Genomic DNA, 19,632 nt, shown 5'->3' with positions numbered 1-19,632 from the left:
GCTTTGTGCCAGAATTTCAATAGTGAACTCAATGAAAATTAATTTCATTCGCCCCTTAAATTATTTTTCTTTTTTAATTCCTTTTGTTTGACAGGCTGTCCTTGCTGTCAGTGTGTCTGTCTGAAGGATAGCTTTATTTTTGGGGGGGGGATTTTATTAAAAGCCTGTTTGTTCTATAATTTTTTTGTGCTAAGGGGCAAGGTAGAGTGGCAGGGCACAAATGAGGAGTTCCTGTTACATGCTGGCATCATCACTGTGGCTCGTCTCACTGTGGAAAAAGCAACTTGAGTTTTAAGCAGCATTAATAATGCAGGATTTCATTGGGATAGAGGAGTTCCGTTGTCTTGTAACCTTAATCTTAGGGAGTAATTTTGGACAGCATCCTTCTGTCATGCTGCCTGCCTCCTCCCATGTGCCTCTGAGCTCTGGGAAGTGCTGGTGGGAAGTGTGCATCTTGCCCTGCAAGGACATCACCTTATGGCACCCTTTTCAGGACCGTTGTGGGCGTTTGTAGCACTTTGAGTTCTCCTTGATAGAGTCAGCAGCCTCCCAGCTGTTCCTTGCGCTCCTGTGCCTCCCCTCTAACTGACCCTCTTGAGAGGCCACTGCCAACTGCTTCTATATGAAATCGGCCTTCTAAGGGTGACCCTTTAGTTACCCACTAGACAGACAAGAGTTTTCAACCAGACTTTGTAAAACTGCAAGGGACAAACTTGCCATTCCGCTGATGATGGCAGGGGTTTGTCCCAGCTGTGCCATGCCATGGCCATGCAGGAAGAGCAGTGAGAAGGAAGAGGGAAGCTGATGAAGCTTTTAAGGCTGGAGATATGGCAAACCTGCACTTTAAGCCTTCTCTTTTTAAATGCTGTTCCCGTAACCAAAGGGTTTCTCCAGCCCTGCTGCTGACTCTGCTGTCCTTGGTGCACAGTGCCTGCCTGCCCAGCACATTGCTCCTTGTGCCCTGCAGCTCTCCATTTGCCGTTTCCGCAGCCCTGTCTCAATGGCTCCCAAATGCCTTTCTTCCTGCTCCCGGCCCCCACCCATTTCCCTGCATTTCCTCAATATCTGCATCCCTCTTTGGGTGCCAGTGGTTTGAGGATGCCGATTCTGGCAGCAAACCTGCTTTCCATCCACTAGCCCCAGTGTCACGTCTGTCCATCTGTTTCCCCCGCTTTAGTCATGCAAATATTTAAAAATAGCATTTTGGAAATGTTGGGTGGTAGGGTTTTTTTTCAAAGCAGAAGCCTCCCCTCGCTAACACAATTTAATTTTTGTTCTTCTCTTGCAGTCCAACAAGGTGCCCGTGGTACAGCCTTCTCATGCGGTTCACCCCCTCACCCCTCTTATCACCTACAGCGATGAGCACTTTTCCCCCGGGTCACACCCGTCTCACGTCCCCTCTGATGTCAGCTCCAAACAAGGTGAGCCCATCCTTTCCAGCACAGTGGGGATGCAGGGTGGCCCTGGTGCCCTTTGTGCTGCTGACAGAACCAATATTACCAATTTGTAATATTTTAGAGGGAGGCTTCCAGTTGCATATGCCCACTTTCAGACATGGTAATTCTGTCGTTATGCTGATGCTTAACTTGGTTGCTTAAATGCTTAATCCATCTAATGTGATAATTTGGGTTTGCTTTTCTCATCAAAGTCTTTCAAAATCTCAGTAAATAGCAGCCAGTCTTCACCATCTCCTGTGGTGCCCAAGGCTTGCAGCATGCAAATACAGAAAGGGCAACCCTCCCTCACCTTCTTGAAAACAGGGGACAAGTGCTTAAGTAGTGGTGCTACTGAAACCTTTCCTTTCACTTTATTTTATGTCCTTGTATTCTGGCTGTCCATATGTCAGTTAGCATAATCAAAGCATGGCCCATAAAACTAGTTTTGAACCTGTGCGAGTAAAAACTTTACAAATCCAACATTTTTTAACCTTCTTCTGGTGGGTGCCTTCTACAGAAAGCATATTTTTAGATGTCTGAGTCATGGATGTCAGTTTTCTCTGCATCTCTAGGACCCCTTAAGGCAAACACAAAAGCCTCCTAGATGCACATCTGGGAATGTCAGACCAGCCCTGCTCAGGGTCAGTCTGCAGGCCCCCAGGGAAGAGGGGACAGTCTCCAAGGTGTCAGTCCCAGCCTGTGCCAAGAGTTGATGCCCTATACCCAGGAGAACACAAGGGATTCCTGGGAAGGGTGTGCTTGCTTTCAATGGGTTGCAGGAGCTGGGGAGGGATGTGATGGAAGCTGGGGAGGTGGAAGGGGATGGCCATGGCCATCATGGGTCTGACCCAGGGTTTGGTAAGAACCTGAGCACAAAAAGCCTGCATGGGAGAGCTGGTGGTGAGCAGGGAAGGAGAGAGAGCAGAGGCTTTACAAAGGCATTCACTGTAGTCTGGGCATCTCTGCATGGGCAGGAAGCCTGTCAGGGCCACAGCTGGTCCAGGAGGGTGCCTCTCCCTGCTTCTCTCTGCGCTTGCATGTCCCACCATGTGTTATGGCACCCATTTGACAAAATCCTGAGGCTCTGCTTTACCTGGGCTCACATCCATATGCACAGTTGTCCCATTTATCTGAAGAGGCTTTTAGTCATTGTTCCAGGGAGAGAGACTTTTTTTGTTCTGTCCTTCCCTGAATGCCTAGGTTTTATTTTGGCTGTGCTATGGAGATAATAACATGGGCTACATCCAGAAAATGCTATGGCCTGGTGGCTCTGTGTGGTTTTTGCTGTTTGTTAGTTAGGTTTTGTTTTTTTCTAGGGAGGGGGAATACAAAAAGCACTCTGCCTGAAAAGCCTGGCCTGTAAATACGTATACAATATCTGTTTCAGCCTTGGAAGAAGCAAATGGAGACCTCCTGTCCTCATTTGTCTTCCTCCTTTGCATCAGTGCCCAGGAGAAGGATATTCACACTCATTCCTTGAAATCCCAGGGGTGCCACGCGATAAGAGAATGGGATTTCCACCTCTTGCAGAAGCTGGCTGTGACAGCTGGGGCACAACCCGCTGCTGCATTTTGTGAGCTTAAGATGTTTCTGCGTACTGCATGCTGAGTTTGCCCTTGCCCCATCTTTCTGCCTTTACCCCAGTTTATTTTTGTATTCCTGTACAGCAGACTCCATCTGAACAACATCTGGTTTGTTGGTTTTTTGTTTTTGCTGCACATCCTCTCTTCTGCTTCTTCTCTACCCTCTCCCCTGTCCAGCATCCCACCAGTCACGAGTGCATGCCTGCTGAGGGCCTCTGCCAGGAGGCACAAAGCTCATTGCCCTCTGGAGTTCCTGAACGGGCTCTTGATCCCTTTGCTCAGTGTCTGGCAAAGATGGAGATGGATGATGTGGATAATGCAGGCTGGAGACTACTGGTTTTGTCTGGGATGGTCTCCTTGATGTGTGTGGTCCTTCCGTCCATACTCCCAGTTTTGGCGCCACCGGCGTGTGGGAGCAGCCGCACTGAAGTAGCCCATGCAGTTGCTGCAAAGAGAGGATTTTTTTTTTCCTCAGGTCCTCTGCCAAACGCCTCCAACCATTGTTTCTGTCCTCGCCTCCCACTGTGGGTCTGGAACCAGGCACTGCCCTGGCGCCCTAGCTCTGGTGCCCTTCTCCCACCAAAATCCTCCAACAAGGGGGTCCACAGCAGCTTGCCCTCAGGACTGCCTCTTGTACCCAAGGCACTTTGGGATGGACACACAGCACCACCTTCCTAAAGGCAGTCACTTCTTTATTTTTTTATTTTAATTTTTATTTAATTTTAATTTTTTTCTTAACCCTCTCAAGAGAACTTGCTTTGGAGGACACTGGCCACGTGGTAAGCTCTGTGTGCTTCTGAGGGCACTAGGTGCTGGTAGCCCTCCATAACGGGCCAGAAGTTTTGGAACAGCCATAACAACTGTGCATTAGTTCAGAGGGAGCAGTGTTGTCTCCATGGGTCAGAACTGCAGATCCTGGGGAAGGAGTGGCCCAGCTCCTTGTGCAGAACCTGGTCTGGCTGGGGCAAGGTCATGTCATCACTTCCAGGAGCATCAGTCATCATCAGAGATGTGAGAGATGAGACGCTGGGCTTCGTTTACACCTTGTTTGGTTTTCTTTTCTTTCAAACACTCGGAAAGAGTGCTCCCTCTCATGTAAAAGCCCTGGGATATGTAAAGTGTTTCCTTTCCTGTCAGCTACCAGCTGTTTTACAACTTTGAAAAGACAGCTGGCCAGAAATTCGATCATCACGTAGGTTGTGGTTCCAAGTCTGAAAATCCAGTTTTTTTGAGACAATGACACCGCTGGTATTATTTTCTATGCTTTCCTGTACACGGTCCTAACAGATATTCTTCAAATCTTGTAATTAAATTCAGAAGATTTAAGTACAAACTGAGCAGGGGAATAAATCAGTAATACCAGTCTATAAACTAAGTCTCAAGGTAGCACATGCTCAGTCTTGGACCTTCAGAGTGTCACCATATAAATATTTAATACCCTTTTAAAGCAGCTGATTTAACATGTGAAGTAGACTTAACAATTCCTTCTGCTTCACCCCCTCTTCCCCAAACACATTTAAATAAACCAATGTCTTTGTGGCCTCTGCAACTGTAATTCCATGTCTCCTGGGGGCACAAGGTTTAGGTGAAGAATGGAGACCACAGACCCTTTTGGGATAAGGATTAGCTTTAATCTTGAGGTGATTCTTGCAGTTGTAGGACTCTGTGTTCTGGGGAATGTGAGCTGATGGATCATTCCTGATGGGACTCTTATTTTTCCATGAAATACTACCATTGCAAAACAGATTGACCTTGGAGCCCACAGGAGTCAACTTGATGAAGAGCTTAGTTGGAACTGGAGTGACAATTGGAAGCCAAATGAATCATATCAAGTGTGACCATTACAGGCCTGAAAATGATTCTTAATTAACCGCTGATCCTCTGTGGTAGCAAGTTTCCAAAATCTGTGAATCCATAAGGGAACCCGTGAAAATATAAAAGTAGCAATTTACCTAATCTAATAGCTCTGCTGTGCTGCCTCTTTGACAATGCTTTATTTTCCCCTTGTTTCATGATGTGTTAGAAGAGGTCCTCAGGATCCTGTTGGGTTTGGTGAGACCATTCAGAGGACAGTAGCACCTAATGCACTTCACAGGAGATCTAAACTTGCACAGGTCCTTCCCCATACATTTATTTCCTCCTTCCATGTTATTTTTTCTGATATCTCCCTTTGAATTGTAGTATTGTGTGCAAACTGTTTTAAAGGTGGCCCGTGGAGCCTTTTGATTTGACACTAACCAAGAAGGTGGTTATTCCTTATCCACAGCACTAGTTCCACTGTAGTATCAGCTGGGAACTGTAGGTAATATATGGAGTATTTTGAGGGGAAGCTCACTTGTTCTTCTGTGCTTTTTAACAGGCATGTCCAGGCATCCTCCAGCTCCTGATCTCCCTACCTTCTATCCCTTGTCTCCAGGTGGGGTTGGACAGATAACACCACCTCTTGGCTGGTAAGATTTTTTAGCTTCTTTTCAGACGGGTGCATGTTCACACCATTTGCTGTTGAATCAATTGCAGCAATCACAATTGCAGCAAAATAATAATAATGTCATTCCAGTAAGAAATTGCTACTTTATTTTAGTTGAAAAGATGAAAAAAAGTCGATCTTTGAAATGAAATGAATCTGTTTTTTGAACACATACAGGAATTGAAATGTGTAGACTTCACTTTGAAGTCTGTATGTTTCTTATGGCTCAGATTTGTGGCTCTTAGTTTTCAGAAAGATAGCAGCAAACGGTTCTCAAGTAATTAAATGTAATTTTTAATAACAAAATTTCAATTACTGAGGAGATGGGAGGTAAGAAAGAACTTTGAAGTGGAGGGGGGGGGGTTAAATCTTGAAACTGCCCCAGATGGAGAACAAACTTTTGTAACCTGCTGCTTTTTACAGTTTCTGTACAGAGAGAAGCCTCTGTCACTGGGAGATCTTGCCACTCTTGCTAATGCTCTCATGATCTCTTGCTGCCACTCAGGGTGTCATTTTCCTTTTGGAGGAAATGTGGTATTTTCAGAGAGATAGATTTGGCAGGGTGCTTCATGTCTGCTTGGGGTAGATATGTACTTGCCTTCAGTTCTCTTGGAGCAGGGAATAAGGCAAATCAGCCGCAATTTCAGGGCTTTAGAATCTATGTTGTGACTAGTCTGTGCCCATTCAATGAGGGATACAGATTTTTTTATCTTTTGATGTCTCCATGGGAGGGAAACATGATCCAGATGACAACAGGCAGAGAAAGTAGAGAGCAGAAGATGGTGAAATGTTGTATTGCTGGCATATCTTTCAGGAAAGGCCACGTGCCTTTTGGAACAAATAATTAGTAGATATCAAACTAAAATATGGAAGTATCTGACCATATTTTTTTAATCTCTCACCCACCCCCACCCCCACCCCCCCCCCATTCTGCTGCTTAGCTGACTCCTCACTCCCACTGCCACCAGGCAGTTGCTAGCATGCATTTTCCAGATGTGGTCAGTCATTTCTTCTGAATGATTTCTCAGTGCAGAAACTGGGGGAAGGGAAGAGGGAAAAGAGAAAGAAGAGGAGAGACAAGATGCAACCTTACAAGGCTCAGGGATGTGTTCAGCAGCACTCACCAACAGCAGGACATACTCAGCTGTCCCTTATGCTATGGCTCCCTGCTGTGTGGCAGCACTGTTGACACTTCCTTCAGCTTTTTTTTTTTTTTTCATTTCCTCTTTCCTTTAAGCACTGTTCATTTCCAGTAATATGCTCCAAGACTGAAATCTGTGTCCTTACAGATTTCACTTTTGGAACCTTACAGAGGCCAGGTTCCATTTTTTCTCATCTGAGAGCTGATTGACCAGTCGATAAGCAGCTGTTCAAAAAGGATGTTTGTGTGTGGTGTCCCTCTGGCTGGTAGAGGTGTTTGGGCTGGTATTTGCTCATGCTACCATCGCGTGCTACTTCAGGGGGTTCATTGTAGTCATCAAGTAATCAAAAGGTAGTGATGATGATAAAAATTAAAGACCTCAAGTGATGGACTGGTGGCAAAATATTCTGTATAGGTTAAAGTGCAAAGGAGACAAAAACTTCACACAAGCTTCTCTTACTGAACTACAAAGTTTGATCTTTAAGTAGTAAGATAGGCTTGTGTCACTGTGGGCTTTTATGTGGTTGGGTTGGGGTTTTTTTATGGAATCAGTTTCTACTTAGAAAAGCTGTCCACTTGTACCTCACTATAGCATATGCTAATGGAGAGAGTCATAAGTTTTCAAAGACTTAATAAAACTGTTCAAAAGGCTTTTTAGCTTAATAATTCACCATCTGGTGTTCTCACACTGATCTACAGTAGAACTATACGGAATAAGATGCTTTTTTCCTAAGAGCTTGTTTGACAAATCTGATTCCAGTGCTTCTAAAACTAGGTGAGAGAGGGATGGAGATAGAGAAGTGTGCATGAGTATGTGTGCCTTGGGGGGGAGGAAGGCTGGTTGTTTTGTTTTCCTTCCCAGTGGAAACTTAGATTGGGAATCTTTCAATAGCAAGGGAGAAAGTTCAAAGCATTGAAGCATTCATTAGTTTCATTAGCAGAACTCTTGAAAGTGTTAGCTCTTACTATTTATTTGTGACTAGTACGGAGTTCCCATCAAGAGCTTGTAACTCTAGAATAACGCTTGAATACCATATCATATGATTGATGGGTTCCTTTCTTCTGTGACCTCAGGCAAGGTCAGCCTGTATATCCCATCTCGAGTGGATTCAGGCAGCCCTATCCATCCTCACTCTCAGTCGACCCTTCCATGTCCAGGTAGGTGTAGGAGGTGAATGACTGACTGGGGAGTAACTGCTGGCATTAGAGGGCAAGTTGCTCTTCTGCTTGCATCTTGGTCTGCCTTTGCTTGCTTTTCAGTCAGCTAAACCCTTATGCATACATTTTTATTTAACTTTTGTGTGTATATGCAGTTTGCCTGGATCCCACACTGGTCTCATTCAGCATTTTCTTGTCAGTCTCTGAAGTGTTGCAATGAGGAGCACCCAGTGAATTGTCTACAATTAATTGAGCTGTTTCGTCTGAAATGAGTCATTAGTTCATTTCCCGATGCAACACATGGTGTTGTGCACAGCATCCTTGGGTTTTGCTCATGTCAGTATGCAGCCAGATGGATTGTCACTCTAGTCTGCATTCTCTAGTCCCAATTTCAAAGTTGTTGGTAATTAGTCTTGAATCACATAGGTAATGCTCTGTGTGGAATCTTGCTCACAAGTAGGTATTTCATAGCCCAAAGCCACTAATGGCAGGGGATGCCAGCACAGTAATTGTACTGGTGTGTGACTCAGGCACTGTGTCTTTATGTCTAAGTGCAAGCAAGCAATGCTAATTGAGACTTGGCCATGACACACTCCAGACCTCCTATGCTCTGCTTTTGCATTCTAAAGACAGCTTCTGCATCTTGTGCTTGGTGTACAAGAGGTTGCAAAATACAATTCTTGGGGGTTTTTTTCTGTCATCTGTAGAGAGACATCCTCCTGCACAGGGATTTAAGGCAGGCCACTTGATAAGTGGTAGGTCCTCTTACCTCTTCGTGTGTGGGCTCCTTTGGATTATCACTGTCCCTTCACTTCTTTACAGGGGAATGATAAGCATGTGCCTGTCAGGGTGATTGGGAAGAAAACACATTCTTTCTCCATGATAAAATCACTTGATTTGGTTACAGGGCTTTGTGTTTCCTTTATTTTGATCACATGAAGGAAAAGGGCAGCAAGGAGACTAGGGAATGGTGAAAGGCTGGATGGCATTCCTTAGCCATCACTCCTTCAGCAAAACTTGAGAGCATGAGCTTTTCCACTAGTTTAAAATGCAGTATGCAGGTTTTCTGCTGCACCTGAGTTTGCAATGCTTAGCACCTTCAAGATCTGTCTCAGATGTCCTTGAGAACTACCTGGGTTAGTAAGGTGGGATTATTCAGTTAGTGGTATTTTGGTTTTATTTTTCATTTTCCTTCTCGTGTAAATGAAAGGAGGCTTTAATTAGGACAAAAAATCTCTTCCTGCTCCCATCCTTCATCCAGGATGCAGGATTTTCAAAGTTTATTTTAAGCATTCAAGGTAAGAATAGTGGGTTCAGATGAAATGATGTTAAAATCTTTTACCTTAAGTACCTGGAAAAGTAAAGAGCCATCAGGGACTTCTTGAAAAGACTCTTCTTTCATTTTATTTTTTTCTGCATGGCAGTTTCCTCCTTTGCATTGGCTGGTGGTGGATATTTCAAGGATGTTTATATCTTGGTGTGGAAATGCATTTTTTTGGTTAAGAAATGTGTATTTTTATTGCTAGACAGTGCAACAGTACAAATATTAAATATTTCTTGTGTGCAGCGCTAAAAGCATTTGTCCGAAAGGTAATAAAACAACTTCTTTACAACCAAAATGACTTGACTCACTTTTTTGTTTGTTTTTCTTGAACAATTGGGCTACAATGCACAAATCTTAGCCAAATATCTTTGGTGTGCTTTTTAAGAGTTGTCTTTATTGCAAGCTCCATAGCATTTGCATTCTTGGAGTGTCCTGCTGCTGTCATACATGTTTGATGCTGTCTTCAGTGGGGTTACAGACCTTGCCTGGTTTTCTCTTTTAGGTTTTCACATCACATGATTCCTGGTCCTCCAGGCCCTCACACAACTGGAATCCCTCACCCAGCTATTGTAACACCTCAAGTAAAACAAGAACATCTGCACAACGACAGTGAGCTAATGCATGTGTGAGTCTGCCTTTCTGCTCTAGCCCTTGATGAATAAATGTTTGAGAACTAACTCCATCTGAAGAAGAGTCAAGGTTGCTTTTAAAAAGTGCCTTTCATGACCTCTTTGAATTTTAACTCTTCTCCTTTAACTAAAACAGGGACTGTGGGTTGGTGTTTGATAAGGGTAATGAGAAGCCATTTTTCATTCCAGTCCAGCACTTTCAAGCTGTTGGCAACAGCCATCTCCATTCAGCCATAATCATGAACCTGTCCAGTTGTGAGTGGTGCTTGAACTCAAGAACTTCTGCTGGAAAAGTTCTTACCTGCAAAATTCACTAGTAAAAAGCAGTCTCATTGCTTAGTACTCATGGCAAAAGACCCAGGAAAGAAGGGGATGAGAAGCTATTCTCCTGCCGGTGGCAGTGGTCTTTTAGGGTATCATGGGTAGTCTTTCAAAAAGAGAATTGAGACAAGTTTGGAGCAGATTCACAGATTAAATGTTACTTGCTAGAGAATGTCAACCTGATGTCCTTCCTGAGTATTAAACTAAAAGGTAGGAAAGTGGATGGGATATGACCACTGCAATTCTCATTCCTAGTACTTAATGCTACTGTAACCATAAGTTAGTAATTTTCCATTGGATCTTTTTAGGTTGAAGGCAAATTAATGCTTTTTTTCCTTTCCTTTCCCTTTCCCAAACACGTTTTAGGAAGCCTCAGCACGAACAGAGAAAAGAACAAGAGCCAAAAAGACCTCATATTAAGAAACCTCTGAATGCTTTCATGTTGTACATGAAAGAAATGAGAGCAAACGTTGTAGCAGAGTGTACTCTGAAAGAAAGTGCAGCTATCAACCAGATCCTTGGCAGAAGGGTATGTACAGCAGGGTTTGTGAGCACTCACGTGTGCTGCTAATTTGTTTCCCTTAGCTGGGTGTGAAGGCTGGCTTTCTGCTTGAGGTGATAACTGATGTGCAACTATCAAGTTAGCTACAGAAGATAAAACATGCAACAAAAATAAAAACAGTGTCTTGATTTTCTTTTTTCAGCAGTAGCAACATCATCAAATTTGCGTTTGTTCCACTCACGTTATGGTGTCAGCATCTCAGACATTAAATACCCTCAGTCACACATAGAAGGAGCATTCTAATCACATTCTGGGTCCCTCCTTAGGATAGTGTCCATCAGGGCAGGAATCACAGAATCACAGAATCACCGAAATTCGAGGTTGGAAGAGACCTTTAAGATCATCGAGTCCAACCCATGTTCTAACACCTCAACTAGATCATGGCACCAAGTGCCACATCCAGTCTTTTTTAAACTCTTCGAGGGATGGTGACTCTACCACCTCCCTGGGTAGATGGTTCCAGTATTTGACCACTCTTTCTGTGAAATACTTCCTCCTTAATTCTAGCCTGTATCTCCCTTGGCGCAGCTTGAGACTGTGTCCTCTTGTTCTGTCTGTTGTTGCCTGGAGAAAGAGACCAACCCCCAGCTCACCACAACCACCCTTCAGGAAGTTGAAGAGAGTGATAAGGTCACCCCTGAGTCTCCTTTTCTCCAGGCTGAACAACCCCAGCTCCCTCAGTCGTTCTTCATATGGCTTGTGTTCCAAGCCCTTCACCAGCCTTGTTGCTCTCCTTTGGACACACTCAAGCATCTCAACGTCCCTCCTAAAGTGAGGGGCCCAGAACTGGACACAATACTCCAGGTGAGGCCTCACCAGTGCTGAGTACAGGGGAAGAATGACCTCCCTGCTCCTGCTGGCCACACTGTTCCTGATACTGGCCAGGATGCCATTGGCCTTCTTGGCCACCTGGGTACACTGCTGGCTCATGTCAGGAAGGGATCATTCAGAGATGAACAGTGGATGCCACTGGAGATGAAACTCAAAAGTGAATATAACATGGTCCAGTTGTAGCCATGCAGGTTGGTCATGTCGTCCAACATCTGCACAAAGCAGGTCCATTTACATCAGGTTGCTCAGGAACCTTCCCAGCCAAGTTTTGAATGTCTCTGAAGCCATCAGCTGTGTACTGATGATCCCAGTTCATGTAGCAGAGCCATGCTGAGTGCTGGATGCTTCTGTGGCATGGTAGGTGTGTTTTGTACATTCCAGGCTCACAAAAAACCCTATGCAGGCCAACTCACAGACAGCCTTTGTGCTCTCTGCCAGTGTTGTTCATCCAAGGGAAGGAAGCAGAGGTAAATGTCCATTTTGTAATTGACTCCCAGAAATGAGGAAAGGGGTGGCTTTCTGTATTGATCTGAGTTTGAGCAGGGATTATTCAAATTCCCCATGAATATCTCCTTTTGATCACTGATCAAGGCAGTATTGAGAGGCACTGTGACTCTCTGAAAACTCTGTACTTTTAAGTGGGAAATCTCTACATGACCTTAAAGTGCTCCTTTTATATTACAGTTGGAAGACTTTCACCTCAAACAGAGCTAAAATCTAATGGTACTTGTCCCAGTTCATGCAGTTTTCTGCTTTCTGTTCTTGTTACTCCCCTTAAAGGACATCTTGGTGCTTGCCTTTTCCATGCTTTCATGCAAGTCTCTAGGATCGTGTGTGGGCCATTTGCTAAGAGTTGGACTTGATAATCCTTGAGAGTCCCTTTCAACTCAAAGTATTCTGTGATCTGTGAATTACCCTTACAGGTGATGCCAGTCCCAGATGACTGATCTTAGTTGCTTAGTGTGTCAGCCTTGTTTTCTTGGCCTCAACCAGGGCAGAGGCTTATTTATCTCTGTTTTGGTAAGGAATCAGCCTCAGTCTTGTATGCTTTTTCTGCAGCTTGGACTCCTCTTTTCAAGTTACTGTTCTCCATGAAAGTACCTCAAATTCCACTTCTCCTGTGGTGCAAATGGGGCATGAGTTATCCAGTTGCTTGGGCATTAATTATTGTCAAATGTTTTGTGTTCAGTCATCCTGGTCATTATTTACCCTGTGCTGTCCCAGAGGAGGAGCCACCTCTGTTCTCCTGAGCTGACACTTTGCATGCTGCTGGGCTCCAGGATTGTGTTTACCACCTTCCAGTTTTTGAATGTGCCTGCAGAGTTTGAGAGTTGCAGACAGGCTGAGCTCCTGGGCTCTCAAAAACACATCCAGTTTGCCAAGTCAAGGCAGATAAGAACCATCCTCTGCTGTGTAACCAAAGAGCATATTAAATCATACAAAAGTGATGTGATCTGAAATCTTTGTTCTGTATGTCAGTCTTGTATGAAAGTCTTAATGATTTCTTAATGATTGTCTGTTTTTTAGACTTTTTTTTTTAATAACTTCTTCTCCCCTTACTTCCCCATGGATGTTGTCAAACAAGAAGATGCATCTAATGCTGCAGCAGTGGAACTTAATTCTAAATAAAAGGCCTTTACTCCTTCTGGTTCAGGTCTCTGATAGGTGTTTCAACAAGAACAAAATTATTAGACACTAATGTAGCCCGTACCTTTCCAAATGTGCAAGTTGTGAGGTATTTTTGTTTGCCTTTTTTTTTTTGGTGTGGGGGGGTTACTTTTAAGTACATGAAACCAGGAGATTTATTCCTGCTTGGCTGCAAAGGTCAACTCATATAATTTGTAAGACTGTAGTTCTGTGATTTCTTTATCTTTGAAACTTTTGCAGTTGTCATTTCCTTTTTCAATCAGTAAGCAGGTACCTTAAATTTCAATACTTAGAAGTTGATTTTGGAATAGGGTTGCTGGTGCACAGAAAGCCTTCTGTGTTGGCATTGAAAACTTGTATCTAGGGGCTGCTTGAAATCAAGACAGCAGACCCTTCTGTCAAGGGGAGATTGCTGCCCTTTAAAAGCAGCACAAACCCCCTCAGTTCTGTCAGGAGCTAAAGGCTGGTTTTTGTTGCTGTTTTCTTGTTGGGGTTTGCTTTTGTTTGTTTGTTGTTGGTTTTTTTAAGTAGTGTTGGGAGAGAACGGTTCTGTGAGCAGATTATTTGGTGAGCCCTGTTTCCATAAATAATTTTGTCTTGCTCAAGGCACTTGGCAGTAGCAGAGCTGACAAATGCCTGAAAGTCGTTAATAAACACAGGTGCTTGTAATTGCTAATGAATTTCATTTTTGCAGTGGGGAAGGACTGAATCAAAGTCACTAAAACACTTGCTCAAGTCATCTGTTGCCTAGGTATAAGTTAGTTCCTAGTCTGAAGGTGTGTTTATTTTGTTTGCAGTGGCATGCTCTCTCCCGTGAAGAACAAGCAAAATATTATGAACTAGCTCGTAAAGAAAGGCAGCTACACATGCAACTTTATCCAGGCTGGTCTGCGAGAGACAACTATGTAAGTCACTCACTTGAAGGTTCTTTTTTAAAATTCACTTTCTTTTTGTAACTTCTAAAATTATTATTGTTTCTTATTTTCCTCTACAACTTGTGGAAAGTTCTGGATGAAGAGATGGTGAACATGCATATAATATAAACCTGAGGGGAAAAATAGCATGGAAAGTTTTTTTTTCCTAAGACAATGGCCAGTACTGTCTGGAAGCTGTTGTTGTACTGCACAGCTCTGAATTTTCCCTCATTTTCTATCTGATAAGTTATTACCCAGAAATCTTTCTTAGACCTGAGAAAAAAGGGGATGCTTTATTTTCAGGAGAACTGCAAGCCCAGGGGTCTCAAGGCAGACTAAACTTCAGATGAAATTAATTCAGAATGGTCCATATGGAAATCTTGTATAAGTAACCTTCATGATAGAGCCTACTGTTATAAGCTCTATACATATATATATGTATATATGTCTGTAGGCTCGTATACATATATATAGGTATACATTAAGAAGTTTTCTTACAATTACTCTGGTTTTATAATTAAATATCAAATAGACTGCGCTGCATGGTTGCACTCTGGTGCCTGCAGTGAGCTGTCAGTGTAGCCAAATGTGATGATATCAAACTCAGACGCTGCAGTCCTGAGAGACTGATCCTAACCTGAGCGCTGAGCTCCTTTCTGTCCCTCCATTAGATGTGACACCATCTACTGGGATAGGAAATGTACATGATATATCTGGCTCAATTTTCCTTCTGATTTAGGGGGACAGCAGTTTTTCTCTACTTCAGTGATGTCTTTGGACATTGAGGATTGAGGTACCTAAACACAGTGTTAACAGAAACTGTAGAAACTAACAGAGAATGCATTGACACAGAAACTATGTGATTATCTCCGAAGGAAATGCCCTGGTCTTGCTGACATGCATGCCCAGTTTTGTAAGCACAGCCACAACTGAAAGCTCTAGCAGCCAATAAACAGTCCTGCCACTACACAGGTAGGGTTTATTTCCAGTAGCCAGACCATGTCAACAGAACTGCCTTGAAGTATAGCTGGGAACAAACAGGGTCTTAGGGAAGATTCCCTGGAAACAAGGGGGTTTAGTTTGTCTCAAATTGACTTGCTGGAAAATCACACCACTTTGGAGTCTTGTCAGCTCGTGCTTACTGGACATCAGGCTTCAGCATGGTCCTGTGCTGTTTGACCATGTGGCTTTGAGAAGCTGTGCTCTGCCCCAGCCTGTGCCACACAGCACGAGCAGCGGACCTGCGCTTTCTGAAATGCCTTGACAGACATTTGGAGAGTTTGAGGTGGCACGTATGAGTTATCTCTTTGATGTGCTTCCAGCCTACATCCTGTGTGGAAGTATAGCTCTGACATACTCCAGTCCTGTATGTTACAATGAAGAACTCTGCTGGCTTCCTCCTGCTGCCCTCCCCTCTGCCTCTCAGGGAATGCACACGCTCTGCAGTGGTGGTCAGACAGTGATCATAGGAGAGCACACTTTATCACTGAAACATTTTCAGATATATGGTATCTTTTTTTTTTTCTCTTTGGTTTTCCTAACTTAGGCAGTCAAAAAGTGAAATTTTAATTATTTATCACAGGTATTACTGCAGTGTTTTGAGGGTTGGAAGTTACTTAGGGATGGTTCTTCTGTTTCACAAAACAGTACAAGTGAACAAAGTGTACTGTTTGGTTTTAGTTCTTCTATTTTGGTTTGCCCGGTTTTAGGAATTTTGCCTGATTTTAGGAATTCAAAGAAAATGTTAAACATTGTTATTCAACAGTTGAAACTATCTTTTCCATATCTTTTTATTACTGATACCCAAAGCAGTCATGCAAAATTGTGTGATAGACATGAGAAGCACAATGTTTTCACAAAGTGAGGGTCGATGTGTGCTGCAGTTGTCAGAAACTATCTTACTTGGGAATGCTGACAACTAGTTTTCAGCCCAGCCTTCTATTTGTTCACTTGTGCTATCTCATAGGTAGATCTCAGATCAGCTTTCAGTTTATGTTTTAGCACTTGAAGTCAGCCTGACATATAGAGAACAAAACAAATCTTCCTCCCAAGACTTTTCCATGTTCACATCTGCAGTAATGCACTTTCCTCTCAAAAAAGCATTGCCTTGGTGCCTAAGTGATAAAGCATATTGCTGGGAGCTCCCCAGAGCCCTTGAAATGTGTTTTCCAACTTGTAGTCTTGGTCCTGACTTTGGAATCTTGCTCACAAGGCATTGGCCAACCCAGTTGCCAGCCTTGGGATAAATAAGGACAGGAGCTTGAGAGTCAGGCAGGCCCAGACTGTCAGAGCAGAGTGGAGGCTACTTAAGTTCATGTGCTGGAGCCTCACCACAGCCTGTATTTGGAGTCCTCCCTTGCTGTCCTGTCAATCAGTGAGCACTGCAGGGGTTTGAGGTGGTTTCTCACATCACCTGCTGTCCATCCCAGTACTTTGCAGAGCCAGCTTGTGGAAAGATGTGTCCCAGCTCCTCAGCCCTTCCCCTCTGAGGCCACTGTGTGTGTGTGGCATGCTCTGTGCTGGGACATGCAGCTGCCAGCCATGAGAGTGGGGGCCAGAGGATGGGCAGCAGGCTGCAGCCCTGCTCACAGCAACTGCATCAGCCTTTCCAGAGCTCATCTGTTGCAGCCTGTCTGGAGGCTTCTTTAAAACATAAATGGATATGATTTTTTTCTTAAAACACACACAAAAAGCTTTCACTGATTATAGAGGGCAATAAAGACAAGACATATGGAGGAATATCAGTGGTGGTTAGGGTGATGCAAGATGACTGAGGTTTAAAATTGTGGGTCTAAGCTGACCTTTTGTTTCAATTGACAGAGACTGTGTGAAGCAGGAGCTGTGGCCATTTCCATAGAAGGGGTGCAGGAGAAGGCTGAGTGTGTAGGTTGGCAGGCTGTGGCCAGTGTGGTCTCTCAGAAAGACAGCTGCCAGGCATTTATTTGTGTTCTGCACTTCAGCCATGTTAAGGGTGCTCTGCTGTACAGTCTCTGCTGTTTGGTTATTGCAGAGCGTGCTCTCCGGGCACAGCCACACCAGACTTGGCTTTTGTTCAGGTACCAGCATTATCAGAACAGCTTTTGTGGGCTGGTTTGCACCCTGGGGACAAGTGATGGTCGTCCTAGGTACTTTCAACACCCTGTCTGCTCCTACCATGTATGACAGTGTAAGTATCTGAATGTGTGAAGAGTTCTTGTAAGAGCCATAAATTATGATATCAACATACGTGTCATCAGATTATTGAGCGTGAGAAGTCTTTTTGGTGCTTGCGGCTGCCAGTGGTAGTTGAAAAACTGCCAGAAATTGTAATTCCGTGTGGATGTAAATATATGTATTGCTGATGTGCATATTTCTCCTTAGATGCTCAGAGCAAACTTTGTTACCATTGAACTCATTAAAATTGGGATAGAAAAGCTACCCTGAAAATAATTGGGTTTTTTCGTAACATTTTCAGTGTCCAGATGACTTTTGCTGTGAGGTAAGTGACAAAAAAGTTCTATAAATGTAATGGCACGATAAAATTTCCTATTTTTCAGGGGAAGAAAAAGAAGAGGAAGAGAGAAAAGTTGCAGGAATCAGCATCAGGTAGGCCATGACCACCTCTTACTTGCCATTTACCTCAGGTATATTTTAGAAACCAGGGCTTGCGCTATTTAATTTTTACGAGCTTTTGTCTAACGCTTGCTTCTGATGGATGTTTTAAGATATTTCACTTGGAATGTAAGCTTGTGAACATGCACACAACCCATGCCTGCTTTCCCTTACACCTTTCTGAGCAGCAGTCCTGATGGCATCAACATTTTTGGCTGAACTTACGCATTGCTGCAAACCCTGTCCTGTTTTACCTTTGCTTTTCTCCTCAATCCATGTTGTATCATCTTTAGACTTAACTGAGGCTCAAATACTGTGTGGTATTTTTGGACACTGGAAGCTTTACACAGACCTTTTGTAGTAACTGTATTTTATGTCACTGTATTTTACATTTCTTTGTACACTAACAGCTGCCTAGTAGGTTGGCTAAAAGCATCAGTGAGGTCTCCTTTTTGTCTTTAAAATATGTATTAAGAAACACCCTGTTTTCCCCAACAAAAAATGGCTGGTATAAGAACCATAAAAAAAACCCAAACAACAAAACCAAAAATTACATACAAAAAAATTCCATGTAACACTGTAGCAAACAAACTTACTTGGAATGTGCAAAAACTCTGTAACAGAAATTTGTTAAAGGAAAACAATCTTCTACAGGTACAGGCCCCAGAATGACAGCTGCCTACATCTGAAGCATGGTAAGAACATCTCTAAAGCTTTCCTGCTGATAAAACTGAATTGTAAAATATGGCTTCTTATAAATTTTATGCAATAATATGGATTTAGCAAAAATTGCAGAACTACCATATCCCAAAGCTAATGTTACTTTGATTACTGATGGTTTTTATACCGGCTATCTATTAGGTGTTCACCATTTCACTGCTTAACCATAACATTTTCAAATTGATCACACCTTGCTGACTCAATGCAAGTCTGCCCATGAACCAGGGATGGGTTTATTAAATGGTGCAAGCCCTCCCAGACTGTCACAGCTCATATAAGAGCAGGGTAGACACTGGCGTTGAAGCACATTTTATGTCCTGACATCAACAAGGTTCTGGCTGGCTGGGTACACCTTTTAAAAACAATTTATTCACCTGTATACTAACAAAACACCTGCTAAGAAAATGGGACTGTATTTCAGTTATTTCAAGAATTTTTCCCACAGCTGTAACAGTGGTATTTAATTTGTGGTGCAGGTTGGGGTTTTTTTGTGGTTGTTGTATTTCCAGCATGTGTTTTCTTTCTTTATATCATATTACCTGCACTAAGGGTGGAATGCCTAGTGATTACACATGTGCAATAACACCATCTAGTCAGCTTGTGAGTGCACACAGTACCACAGTGAGATTCTAATTTCTCAGTGTCTGTGTTGGAAGGCTGGTCCTTCTCTTCCTTTCAGCATAATGTGTTTTCTAGTAGGAATGGCATTAATTTGAAGTAATAGTAGCTTCTAAGCCACTAACCTATATTGCACCTGGGAGATCCCCAGGAATTCCAGGAATCATGCAAAAAATCCAACAAAACCCCGACTTTTCCAAATCACCTACGTGCTGTATGAGAAATGGGCTCTGTCCTCTTCCTCTGCCTTGTTTGGCCACGGGTTCCCTGTGGTACTCCAGGGCAGTCAGCAAAGCAGGCTCCTGTTGGCCTTCTGCTCTGCTCCGACTTTCTAGGCCTGAGAAAGCCAACTTCACTTTGCTGTGTGCAGTGTGTCAGTCAGCAGTCAGCATGATTCAAGCCTCTTCTGAAGTTATGCCATTATGTTGGTTAGTCTAAACTTAAGGCTTTGTTGGTTTGTTTGTTGGGTTTTTTTAAGCTGAAGTGAAAAGACAAAATGTGTGCTCTTTTTTTCTTCCTAATAAGCAGAAGTTTTTCAGGCAAGGCAGCCTTACCCTTTGCAATGTGCCTGAGTCATGCTGCTTTGAGATGATGTGGATTGCAGTGTTGGGGTTCTGTAGCCTATACAACAAATGTAGCTGTGAAATGTTGTTACTTAGAGCATTATACCTACTGAAAAATAAAGTGCTT

General features: G+C 43.3%; 1 protein-coding gene across 7 annotated transcripts in view; it reads left to right on the top strand.

Moving 5' to 3' along the window:
• Nucleotides 1–19,632, top strand: part of LEF1 (lymphoid enhancer binding factor 1) — a 71,282-nt gene that overhangs the window by 39,709 nt on the left and 11,941 nt on the right. For 3 of the 7 annotated variants that reach the window (XM_064710937.1, XM_064710936.1, XM_064710938.1), the window contains exons 5-11: nucleotides 1,289–1,421; nucleotides 5,379–5,469; nucleotides 7,702–7,785; nucleotides 9,612–9,734; nucleotides 10,426–10,588; nucleotides 13,897–14,004; nucleotides 17,550–17,598. In XM_064710937.1, coding sequence (XP_064567007.1) covers nucleotides 1,289–1,421; nucleotides 5,379–5,469; nucleotides 7,702–7,785; nucleotides 9,612–9,734; nucleotides 10,426–10,588; nucleotides 13,897–14,004; nucleotides 17,550–17,598 — 751 coding nt within the window. Of the gene's footprint in view, nucleotides 1–1,288; nucleotides 1,422–5,378; nucleotides 5,470–7,701; nucleotides 7,786–9,611; nucleotides 9,735–10,425; nucleotides 10,589–13,896; nucleotides 14,005–17,549; nucleotides 17,599–18,258; nucleotides 18,300–19,632 lie in introns of all 7 variants that reach the window. The other 4 variants (XM_064710939.1, XM_064710940.1, XM_064710943.1 and 1 more) reach the window with 3 other exon arrangements.

Source organism: Zonotrichia leucophrys, chromosome 4, assembly GCF_028769735.1.
Source record: "Zonotrichia leucophrys gambelii isolate GWCS_2022_RI chromosome 4, RI_Zleu_2.0, whole genome shotgun sequence".
Classification (NCBI taxonomy): Eukaryota; Metazoa; Chordata; class Aves; order Passeriformes; family Passerellidae; genus Zonotrichia; species Zonotrichia leucophrys.
Note: the sequence above shows the minus strand (reverse complement) of the source record. Positions and strands in the feature narration are given on the sequence as shown.